The 12,962-nt window shown below is 39.7% G+C and overlaps 1 protein-coding gene across 4 annotated transcripts in view; it reads right to left on the bottom strand.

Annotated features, from left to right (window-relative positions):
* Positions 1 to 12,962, bottom strand: part of KIAA1549 (KIAA1549 ortholog) — a 153,154-nt gene that overhangs the window by 42,245 nt on the left and 97,947 nt on the right. For all 4 annotated transcript variants that reach the window (XM_054215697.1, XM_054215696.1, XM_054215708.1 and 1 more), the window contains exons 9-10: positions 5,918 to 6,095; positions 3,517 to 3,701 (exon numbers count right to left, since the gene is read on the bottom strand). In XM_054215697.1, the coding sequence (XP_054071672.1) occupies positions 3,517 to 3,701; positions 5,918 to 6,095 (363 nt within the window). The remainder of the gene's footprint in view (positions 1 to 3,516; positions 3,702 to 5,917; positions 6,096 to 12,962) is intronic.

The following is a 12,962-nucleotide window of genomic DNA, read 5'->3' on the forward strand; positions in this document are numbered from 1 at the left end:
AAGAAACGTGATCTTTGCTATTATCCATATTATCTTTGAGAGTGACCTGGCTTGGAGGGTGGGAACAAGCAGCAAATCTGGACTCCAGCCCAGCTTCAGGGCTGCTATGGCACATAAATATAGAAGCAGTCGTGGGTACTTCTACAGGTTTGTCACCGCAGGAACTGAATATTTTTCAACACAGCTATGCCTGCTGAAGCGGGAAATATGCTATTATTGACAGTCGCAAGTGAGGGACTGTGACCCAAATATCCTAAGGGGTGTCCACAGAGCAGATAAGGGACCAAAGCAGGTTAGCTGTGCTGGCACAGTACACTGGCCAATATGACTGAATTGTGATGTAACACAACTCCCTGGCAATCTTTACTGAGGTATATCCAGGCAGCCATGCCCTCGGGGCACACCCAAAAGGCACGTAGGCTCTTATTACCACCAGATAACAGTATTGGTTTGCTTCATCAGAAGACAAGATTGTGAAGGTATGCAGCTTATGACTTACTTTTAAAGGTGGTCATAAGAACACAGAAATCATACCTACTCTGTAAAAGTAAACCTTTACATATAGAAGATTAAAATTAAAAATCAAATAATTATATTGCCGGAGTGCATATAAAAATATTTCAGAAAAAAGCATGAGTTTAAAAACGGAATTCAGTGGTTAAGTGAAAGAAAGGAAGGAAGAAAGAAAAGATGGTACTACAATGATACATGGGGCTCCGGAATCCAGGAAAATTTGTACTATCTTTAAAGCATCTCTCTGAAGATAAGAACTCAAATTTGTAAAAGCGACTCTAAACTGAGAATAAAAAGCTCCTGCAAAACTTAGGTCTTACTTATGTAATGTGCATTACTGTATATTTACAGAAGTTCTCTCTGTTGATGCTTCAAGGAACCAGCCTTTTAATGGCAAAGTCTTTCCCCAGCAGCGTGAAGCAAACAGGCTTTCCCTTCACCCCACTCCTAACCTTGTTCTGGGCTTTTAAGTCACAGGTGACATAATTTGCTGTCAGCTGCTACTGTGAATTCTAACAGATTATTATGCTGCCCACTGATCTGTTATGTTAAAATGGCTAATTAAACACACAGAAAAAAAGACCGGTGATACCTCTGGAGATCCACCAGTGCAGTATGATATCCTATTTCATCTGAACAAGAAAACTGTTTCTCAGTTTCTTATCTTTCAACCAACACACATTTTCAAATGCAAAACATATTGTAGACTTATTACATGATTGAAAAGAATTGTCTTCTATTTCCAGTATGGATATGCCATGCATATGTTAGTGAAATACTTTGATATTTATACATTCCATTTCTATATTTACATTAAAAGAAATTTATTTTAAAGATTAATGGAAGTGAGAAGAGCTAGCACCACAAATGCATCTTTATGGTTTTTACCAATGAAATATTGATTTCAAGAGAAAACCTCAGATCTTTAATCTAAATATCCTTCCGTTTACAGATGCAGTGCAGGCTTTCACTTTCCTTTGGTACCAATGTCAAGCTCTGTAAAGAGGGAATGGAAGTAATTGTGGGCGGGGTGAGGAAGGGGGAGCCTGAGTCCATTTTTAAATTGAGTTTATTTACAGACCTAAATCCCCGACCACATGATTTCACTCTCTTCACCATTTCTTTGCACTTACTGTAATGGAAAGTATAAAAAACACAAACAATTTTAAAGGGCTGGACCAGACTAGATGTCCCTATTAATTTGTACGCTATTGTGACTGTCTGGGGGCCTTCAGTGCTTGTTAAATATGCCCTATTCTGACCTGCCATTCCAACCCCCTGTTTGAAGACATGAAGTCCCATAGACAGCCTGCTACTAAGGAAGTCAGAGTACTACTTTTGTTCTGGGTCTTGGGCAAGGGAGGAAAATGGTTTTCAAAGTAGATTCTGCCAGTTGTTTGATGTGGTAAGTGATAAAAATTTAAGACACTTTTTATTGCCTTACTGCATTTAGTATTAAAGTATGAGCCATCCTCTGGCACACAGATTGGACTAGATGTCCTTACTGGTTCTTTCTAGTTTGCTTACAGTGACTTCCCTAAAGAAGGCAAAGTGACAGGCTCCCTCGGCAAACTGAAATGAGACTTGCATACAAACAAGTTCAAGACTTCTGACTCATGAATGATTAAGATGAAGAATACTGTGGAAGTAGTGGAGAAAAACTGAGCCATTACTTTCCAAAAGAAATTAAAACTATAAAAGATGTTTCTGTCCTTACAGTCAACGCAACCCAACTGCTTTCTTACAAAAAGCTTGCGACAGCAAAGAGGTACCGAAAAAGTATGCGATGAAATAGTGTACTGAGGGTAATGATCCCCTCTCGCCTTTTTTGTATGACCCTTCTCAAATTAGCTGAAACTACTGTGGGGAACTTCTTCGATCAAGATCTGCGTTACATATTACTGCAGCACAGGTGAAACAAGGTACCAGGGGGTGAAGTTCATCTGCTTGTTGCCGACCTTGATTCTGACACTCAATCTGCAGTGGCAAGACAAGTGGAAGTTACTATTGATTTGTTCTGACTGCTGTGGAAGTGCAACCGCTTTCTGCTTCTCTCATCTTTCACATCATTAATTATCTTGAAAGAGAGCATGGTGTATAGACAAGACTTGTTACAGAGAAAACTGTATGACTGAACATGAGGTGACAGCACAAGAACATGACTACAGTACCACAGGATTAGCAGAGACAGATTATTTTGCCTTTAATAATGCCTCTGAAGGTATAGTCAGTAATAAGCATCTCCGACACACAGATCGGTTCTCTTCAGTTGTAAAAAGCAACAGTAGGATTTGTAACCCTTTAGTCACTTTTCCACTCTTTTTACTGAATACATCCTTTGTGAAAATCCTGGATTGCATATTTTTTAATTTTTGTCATCTTGGGTAGGAAAGAGACAAGACTACTGAATTTCTCACCATCCTAACCCAGTCCTCCAACACTCCGTCCAACATACTCACCCATGCAGTCTCAGGCAGATCCACTAATTAAAGTTCTAGTCCTGCAACAGGCTCTCACAACGGCAACACAAGAGCCCCGGCATAACGCAGAGCAGCAAAGATAGGCTCTAGCAAATTCCAGTACCAGCACAAAATATAACAGATAGTGCAGTTTAGCTGTTAAATTAGTTTAGCAAAAGCTTGCCAAAGAAAAATTCAGCCCTCTGCAGAAAACAAGGTCAGTGATTCAACACTCAGTTCATTTCCTCTTATTCAGTCCTAGCTGAAAGCCTTGAAATGAAGTGATAAAGAAAGGTTCCTTTCAGCCTCAGTGCCCACATTTCAGAAGGATGTATCTATCTAATACGGTATCATATACCTCGGAGAACAAATAAAACACTATGGGATTCTTGAGTTCAACTATCATTTGACGTTTTTTTTTTTCTTTGTTTTTTAAACCGGAATGCTCCACACACTATTTAAGGATTCTAGGTGTTCCCTAGACTCTCACATTTGTTTACGCTCAGAATAGTTAAGTTCCTCTCAGCCCAGCTTCCCCTTTTACCTTCTGTCGCTGCTGAATGTTGCTCATCGTGTCTGGCTGAAACTCCAGTTTGTCTGTTCGACAAAGTTTCCAGTATAAAATAATAACGATCAGGAGCACCACAGCAACTGGGACTGCCACACCAACAATAATCCATAGGTTGCTACTCTGTGATTCTGAAGTGGACTCCTTCAGCTTCTCCACAGCTGTGAAGTTAAAAGGAAGACAGCAATTTTATGTGGTTATATATTCTTAACTGAGGACACTTCAAGGTTATGTATTTTTATGTTCTTGTAAATGCTAGTGAAGGGATTTATCAGAAACCAGCCACACATCACAGGAAATGTCATACCACTTATAAGTTAACATACGTCATGCTCAGGAAGCACGGGGCAGGTGATCGATTGTCCTGGCCTACCTTCTGAAGACCCGTGCTTAAATAACTAATGAAAACACACTTCTGCCACATCATTTTGTAACCCAAAACTGAGTTGACATAGCGAAATGGGTCCAGAAAAATTACTTCACTAACAAAGGTGAGAAGGACTTTCCAGTATTATTGCCTGTTTCCTGCTTTAAGCGGTATTATCAGCTGCCTCTTCTCTTTAGTTATACATTATGTATTTTGTTACCTTCTCCATCAGTAATTACAGTCAATTTGAAATCAGTAAAACCCTCTTCCCTGAGGTGTATAGTTCTGCATTTTTTATTACTGGTTTTCCTCTTTTTCATTGTAAGTGTGTGAGATCCTTTAGCCCCAAACAGCAGACAAAACTACTGGAAAGTGTAATCAAACATGCTTGCAAAACGCCTGTCATGCTTGTAAAAAGTGAACTGGAAGAATCAACAAAATTTCATTTGCTCTATTTTGCATAGTGGTTACATGTGGGACTAAAAACCACAGCAGTAACACATTTCTAGTCAAACTGATGCACTTTCTTAAAATGATGTTTTCAAGTTAAAAAGAGTATTTCTATGCAATCTTATTTTTATATTTCATTTTATTAATAGCCATTCTAATGATGAAGTTCGAGATTAAAAGGAACATATTATAATACTTATATTTTATAGATCTGACAGCTCATTTATGACATAACATTTTCTGTTATATAAATAACCTTTTTTTGTCTAGTTTCTTCCAATAAGAAACATTTTAAAAATTTATATGATTCTATGCCTATTAAAAAACTCTTCTAATGACATGCCAAAGATAACAAGTTTCAACATGCAGAATAAGCTACAAACACTTAATGAAGTTTGTTCAACACCTACCATCTTTGTAAAGGGAATTTATTCTTGCAACTTTTTGCATTTGTTCCTAACCAATATTACAGTCCATTAACAGATATTACACGGATGTATATGAGCTACTGACCTATCTTTAAACCACTGTTCTAATGAGGGACAAAATTTAGAAACCCATCCAGGTGGCTTAATTATTACTGTTTTCTTTCTTTTCTTTCTGCAGAGGATTTTAAAAACCAAATGCATGCTTCTATTGGCAAAATACCCTGTGGTAAAATGTAACTCATGCCTCCACATTGCACAGAGAAGAGAATCATATCAATGAGGTATTCTGTAGATCATATACATGTCTGTTACTATTTTAAAATACTTTGAAGTTTCTTTCCTAATCATAACATGGAATTTTGAGTAGGTCTTCTGTCTCACTCCTTACTGCAAATTATTTATATACCAAGCTTCCTGAATAAAGTAATTATATGACTTTATATGACCTGTCATATTTATTCTGACGTGCATCTAGTAAAAGATCACATTACTTTTATATTATCTTTATTAACAGATCACACTACTTACATATTACTGATGCACAAACAAATAAAGTCAATCATATTCAATTAAGGAAATAAACTGTTTCTTTTTGCTTATACCCTCCAAAACGCCCCAACTAGCATTAGCCTACATCTTTCACTCACAGAAACCATAACTCAGACAAACAAAAATAGCAACTTGTGTTAAACTTCACTGCCATTACTCAGCTAAAGGGAACACCCATTCCACGCTGACACCCTCCCATCCTACAGTCGTGTGTTTTGTGCAAGTTCCTGGGCAAGAAAAGCTGTAAAGAATATTGGACTAGCAGAAAGAGATGAAAATGGCAAGACGGTATCTAGTTAGCACAGTATTTTTCTAGCACAAGCACTGAAGTGAATGCAGTGAGGCTTGCATTTAAGGACCCTGTTGCAATTCCAAGCTCAGCAGAGTCTTCAAGAAGCAAAGCAACACCATGTAGCTCACTGAAAGACTGCTAAAATTTATTTCCTCAGGAGTGTCAAAATTGCAGCACCCCACAAACAAAACACTGCTACAGTGGGCACTGTGCAGTGCCATAATCTCCAGAGCTAATGTCACCCTTCCTCTTTCTCTTTGCTGGCATCAGTGTGGATTTGATAGCGCTTACGCTGTGCAACAGTGCCTTCAATGCGGTATCCAAGGATGATTGCAGCCCGCTGGATGTCAACTCTGTTCATCAGGTCTGAACACTTCAGAGCACTGAGTCGCTCTCCATCTTGGTCCTCCACAAAATAGATCAGCTCCACAGGGTTATCAACACCAACTAACCGTGACACGTTCACAATCTGAAAAGAAATTGTAAAGTTTTACATTTTAAATTGTATTTATTTGGGGCCCCCACACATTTGGTCTTTCAGTCCTTACCCTCTCTCCCCCTTCCCTTCACAGGGCCTAGACCTTCAGGACACTTATCTAAAAAGAAACATTTGGAACAGCTTTGCCAAGATTGTATCAGTTATCTGTCTTAATTGTCACTGTGTGCAACGTCTAGTGCATAACAAAGATTCCACCTTGTATTATGATGTAGAAATAAAATTGCTCTTAAAGAAAATCCCTCTATCTGTGACACCAAGGAACATGATATTATCCTAACCATGTAACTGCTGTGAACTGGTACAGTTTGGAAATTGTCACTATCCAGAGAAGTCTAATGGGAAGAGGTGCCGTGTGTAGTGCTCCAAAATACCGTATGCAGCAAAGGCAACATAGAAATAGGCTAGTTCTCTCATCTGAGAAAAGCTTAAGTCAACGTTGGACAAGAGTACATAGACAGAGCTAATATTCAGTAATAATAATTTGCTTCGAAACAAAAATTCAGGATGTTTTCACCTAATACTTATGCAAAAGATTCTGAGTGGAAGTCTTCCAATGAAAGGCAATGTTGCTGGAGAAATATATAGGTGTCTAATTACACAAGCACTTCTCAAGTGCTCCAGGACCCTGGGAAATTTACAGAAATATCTATTTTGTAACTGAAAGGAACATTTCCAGGGAAGTGATCCCTTGTATTATACATTTTTTTTTGCAAACCTGAAGTTACCATTTTTTTCCCCCTATTTCTTTCATGACAATGTATAGATCCAGTACTGAAGTAAGAGAACCGCTTTCACTCTAAAGAAGCCAACAGCATGCCACCCTGGAAGCCTCCATTGCCTTTAGCATTTGTCAGTTAGTCGGAGCTACTGAAGACATCAGTGTGATTGCACTGTTCCTTCTTTAAATACCTACTTTGACTGTGCTTTGCTGTTCACAACACACACTACTTTGTTCCAGTTTTTCCAAATGTTAAGCAGTTACACAGGCAAATATTCAGTTAGCTTCAAATAGAACTATTTGCTCTTCATCAGCAAAAGCACCCGCACAGTCACCTTCAACTTCCAAACAGCTCCCCCTGGCATCCACCTTTCTTCAAGAAGGAATGTATTTGATGCTGTGGGAAGCAATTGTTCCTACCTATTTCTAAAGACATTAATAATCAAAAGAATGCATGCTATGAAGAAGCCCTGTAGATACTCTGTAACCACCAAACATCTACATTGCATATGAGAATCACATAACAATTCTGAATTCCTGTAAAATTAAATCTTATATATATAACTCTCCGCTGTTAACCATTTACATGTAACGGTGAGCTCAACCTAGATTTAGGCCAAACAAATAGTAGGAGGTATTCTATCCTGTAAAACAGAGCTTGAAGAGCTCTGGAAGGAATTGCCACAGATAGAGCAATATGTTTAGCTTCCTTCAGAATTATCCTTTACTGAAGGAAGTATGTATTTAATAAATTAGAATCTCAAACTCTGCCTATAGGCTAAAGTAAAGCAAACACACAAAAGTTCGCATGTCTGAGGCTTACAAAAGAAAAGCTTTATATTTTTTTTTCCTACTTTCCAACAAAGCAATCATGTTGAAAGAAAGCAATGCAATGTTGTAGCTCAACAGGGATGATGTTCTGGTCTTTGGGGACATCAACTCAATATGTCCTAAAAAAGCTCTTCCCAGGAGTGGTAACAGCAAGCTATATAATTAAAAAAAGAAAAAAAAAAAAGAAGGAAAGGAAAAAAGAGAAATCACAATTTTCATTAAAATCTTCCAGGCCAAATCAACCGAAAGCAAAGAACAATGTTCAACATCAGTCACATGTGATGTGAGAAACACAACACCTATAAATAGAGCAGAAATTTCTGAAACACAGCAAGATGTGCTAGCAGGACCCATTAACCAATGCCGCTTCTCATCCTGAATGCTATTCACTCCTCTACCAGCTAAGGGGCAACCACTCCCTGACTGAAGGTAACAAAAGAATACCAATAAATAAGTTTTCAACACATATATTCAGCAGCTGTAAGGCTGAATCTGTTTTCATGGAACCCAGATATAACATTAGTTAACAAGTGTTCCTGTTGCTGCTTCAGCTGGGCTGCCTTCACTACAGCCCGGCCTCAATGCACAGAGCAGCAGGGTGTATGGACTGGTATCTGTTTTCAGCATGGATGAACCCTTCCTAAGTAGCACTTAACTCGCATGGGGAGTGAGGGAGTTGAAAGGCCACACGGGACCGAAAGTCATTGTGTTCTTCGTTTAGTTTTATGAAACCTCTCTGTGTGTAGCAAAGCTACAGAATCAGAGAAATTTAGAGGATTCTTAAATTGAATCGTCATACATTTTATGGCATTGTGGAACATCCAAGAAGTACTGTAATTATATGTGCGTTATACACACGAGGTAACAGTCAGAAGGTGGCTGAATGGGTTAAAAAAGGAACTTCTCCACAGCCACCTTTAGAAAGGGCAGAGGGGAAGGAGGACAGATTCCTGCGCAAGTTACCCCAACTGAAATAACATAATTTTAAACACAGAATTAATACCAACAGTGTATGGCTCCCTATGCTGAGGAATGGGGACGGGTGAGAACAGTCAGAAGAGATTGGAAGAAGTAGCTGGAGCTATTTCAGCACAGTATAGAGAACATGGGAATGAGCATGAAGAAATTCAGTGGAGGGAGGTACAGGCTGGTGTTGATGAACTAAGCTCACTATTTCAAGGTAAGTTTTATATGAAATAATTCGTTCTGAATACATAGTGTTTTATGAGCGCTCACACCATACTGAGGGAAGCTGCAGACAAAATTTCAAATCCAAGGGGCGATGGCTATGGATTTCTATTCTGTGAAAGCTGATGGCTGAGCAGGGTGTTCTTGAGGTGACTACAGGACAACTAGGCTTGTACATAAACACAGCAACTGTGACAATATCGGTACACTGATTCACTAAAATACTTTTTTTTTTTTCTTTAAACTAACCTCTGAGTTTGCTGCAACATAGAAAATGCCACACTGGATTTGTTTATAAAATTGAGGTACACAGCCACTGTGTTCATTTTTTACACAGTTTTGTGACATTTTGCTCCAAATTATACTCTCTGTGCAGCTTCAGATTGGTTTTGTCTCATATTTTATAGACGTGTCTCTATCCTTGAGAGTGCTAAGAATGCAAGCAGAGGCAGAAATGATATTTTCCAGGCATCCAGCAATGTAGCCCATGTGTAAGAATGCATTTAAGCATTTTATATTTATACTTTGGCAGTGAGGGATGACATGGGGAGGGAAGCGATACAAGAATTTCAATACACAGGAGGCAGAAAATAAAAAAAAAAAAAAGAAAAAGGAAGAAAAGACTAATTCAAGTTCTGTGTACATTAATGATACCATCTTTGTTGATACTAGATGTGCATTTAACCTCCATGGAGTAAAGGCTTAACTGTGTTCAGGTGTTAGTAAATTTAATTTAAAAAGTGTTTTCAAGAGAACACCATAGGTCAGTGAACAGAGTTGCCTTGGTAACCAAATCTAGTTCCTAATTTAAATCTGGGAGCTCCAGGTGTCATGGAAGCTTGCAAAGATTTTGCAGAGTATCCGTCCATCACTGGGATGTCCCAGCCAGCAACCCCAGGGTAAGGAGTAAGGAATCCCTGTGTGAACTGGTTCAGGGTTTCGAAGGCAGGAGCGTTACTTAGAAACAAGCAAACATGCACACACAGAATCTCCACAATGCATGCACGAGGACTATTTTCCCTTTTTCACTATGTTCATCTCCTAGGGGAAAAAATAATAATATCAAAAAAGGTTCTGCTTTCTGCCTTATTAAAAGGATTTCAGTGTTGAGGCAATTAAATTGAGCTGTACTCTGGTCTGAACAGTTCAGCAGAACAATGCAGCATAAAACGTATGTGAAACGGGCACAGCAGGTAACCTGCCCTGGGTCTGAGGGAGGTCTCACAGGAACCTGTCCAGATGAGAGATGGCGGTGCCACCTGCGGGCAGCCAGCTTCCTCCTCAAGTGCTCCAGCTGGGGCTGGACAGGGCAGCACTTTGACAGACCCACCTCACGCTGAGCTGGGGAGACCAGTAAAGGAACAGAGAGGGCCAGGGCGCCGCAGGCAAGGCTAAGGAAGTTTCCTCTGCTGGCTTGCAGAGGCTTGCCCAGCGGAGAAACTGGCTTGACAAAACAGAGGTAGGAACAGGCTGTGGGCAACCTGACAGAAGGGATGGTCTCTGCCCAGGGCGGCTGTCGGAGGGGCCTCTAAGGAAGAGGTGAAGCAGCAGCAGTCCCCAAAGTCTCTATTTAAAAACCTAAAAATAATCACAGCAAGACTGGGCCTTTACTCAGATTATGCATTCAGGAGAGACACAGAAGTTTTCGGCAGAAAGCCAAGAGAATGAATCTCTGCCTTAATGAAAAGCTCAATTTGGCCATTACGTCCCCTCATAGCTACTACTTCCTCACACACACTACAACTACAGCCTCGCCTAACATGCTCTTTAAATCAGAACATCATTCTTTTTGCCATAGTAGGATCACCTTTTCGCTTCCTATTAGGTTCAAAAGACTAAGCACGCTGAAATGAAGGAAAATTAATTATTTTTGCATTAGAATCATAGAATCATTTAGGTTGGAAGAGACCTTTAAGAACATCAAGTCCAACCATTAACCTAACACTGACAAAACCACCACTAAACCATCTCCCTCAGCACCACGTCGACCTGTCTTTGAAATACCTACAGGGATGGTGACTCAACCACTTCCCCGGGCAGCCTGTTCCAACGCTTGACAACACTTTCAGTCAAGAAATTTTTCCTAATATTCAAGCTAAACCTTCCATGGCACAGCTTGAGGCCGTTTCCTCTTGTCCTATCACCTTTTACTTGGGAGAAGAGACTAATTCCCGCCTCACTACAACCTCCTTTCAGGCAGTTGTAGAGAGCGATAAGGTCTCTCCTCAGCCTCCTTTTCTCCAGGCTGAACAACCCCAGCTCCCTCAGCCACTCCTCGTAAGGCTTGTTCTCCAGACCCTTCACCAGCTTCATTACCCTTTTCTGGGCACACTCCAGCACCTCAGTGTCTTTCTTGTAGTGAGGGACCCAAAACTGCACACAGTATTCGAGGTGCAGCCTCACCAGTGCCATTAGCTTCCAGTATAAACTACCTTTGAGCCATTTAATTCCTCAAAAAAATTCATGAGAAAGAGTTATTATGGTAAACTATTGACAGAATATAGCGCAGGGCCCAGTCTCTGCGGACGCAATGCAAACCACATTAAATATGTTCCTTCAATTTGCAGCAACAGCAGATAGATATTAAAAATATATATGCCTTGCTCTGTGAAACATTAATGTGAGCATTACACAAAAACGAATGGAACTATCTCATGTATAACAGCCAGGTGTGGGACTTCAGAGGTTTTTATATGTAATGATTATAGGCTTTTTTCTTTTTTTATCATAGAGTGCCACCTGTTAATAGTACAGCTAGGCAAACGGGAGGGGAAAACATGTTACGTAGGCACCCTAGGCAGTTCAAAGCTCTTATTTAAAGTGTCTAGGATTTAAAGAGTAATTTTTAAAATTCTTAGATCCTAAACACGTGCTTTTAGAAGTGAAATCTAAACCTCACAAGGTATCACTTCTATTTTCTTAGTATGTGAAAGGAAACTAATATGCCTGCAGTAACATTCACAAATAATTGCTTCACCTTCTGACCACAGTCCTGATTTTCCACAGAGCTTAGAAATGTCACATTTCAGTACACTATAAATATCTTTCACCTTAGGAAAAACTCTGGTCTATAGGGGCTCAACACAAATGAAATGTGTCTAGTCTTTTGTGTATATTTGCATGTCCTGCTAATACAAGTATCCACCATTTTGGTGTTGCTGGCAGCTTCTGTTCTTATTTTCACTTCATTGTGACCTAGTATCATAGCAGTCACTGGTTTGTGTGCAAGAAATATATATGGGGAAAATTCGAATATAGAGCACAAAGAACATTAATAGCTCTCCCTGAAGACACAAATAGATGCATATATACAACACACTTCAAACACAGCTTATAAACTTGGCTATGAGGAATAGAATTAGCAGCAGTAAAACTAAAAGGTTTATTGCAAATGACTATGGACCAGATCCTCAACTGATGGGGAGCATCCTTGAAAGAAATCGTTCTCTACTCAGAAGCCCACTACCAGGCGCATCACTCCAGCTGCACACAATAGGCTCTAAGGCTGTCTCACCTACCACACACCTGAACGTCCCGCCACAGCAAGCTTCCATGAAGTTATAGTACCTGATGGCACCTACCGTTCTCGTGCAGGATAGCAGGACACCTATCACAGACACCTAGCAGCAAGGTATCTCCTTCAGCCTTCTTTCTTCCACATCTCCTTTATTACAGGCCTAATCCTACCTAATAGCGTGGACTGTGAGCACCTGGAGAAGCCCTGTGTTACACGGGATGGTATGGTGTATTGGACTGTAACTAAGAGAATCCTCCACTGCCCAAAGACAGCAGTTTGCAGACTCTTTGCACTAATTAAGTGGCATAAATGAGCAGCGCTGCTGTTTGGAACATAAGCTGCAGACCATCTTATATCCCAATACGTAATACGAAGTCACAAGAAAAACACTGTACTTACACTTCCCGAAATACTATTCTTTAGCTAGAAAGGACCTACTTGTAATTTTTTGCATGCAAAAATAAACTACCTGAGCTTTATTACATAAAACAGTAAAAATGTAATCTACACGTACACATTCTATAGGCTGTGGTATCATTACTAGCAACATAAGGAATATTTATTTAATTTATATGCAAAAGGA

Source organism: Rissa tridactyla, chromosome 1 (assembly GCF_028500815.1).
Source record: "Rissa tridactyla isolate bRisTri1 chromosome 1, bRisTri1.patW.cur.20221130, whole genome shotgun sequence".
NCBI lineage: Eukaryota > Metazoa > Chordata > Aves > Charadriiformes > Laridae > Rissa > Rissa tridactyla.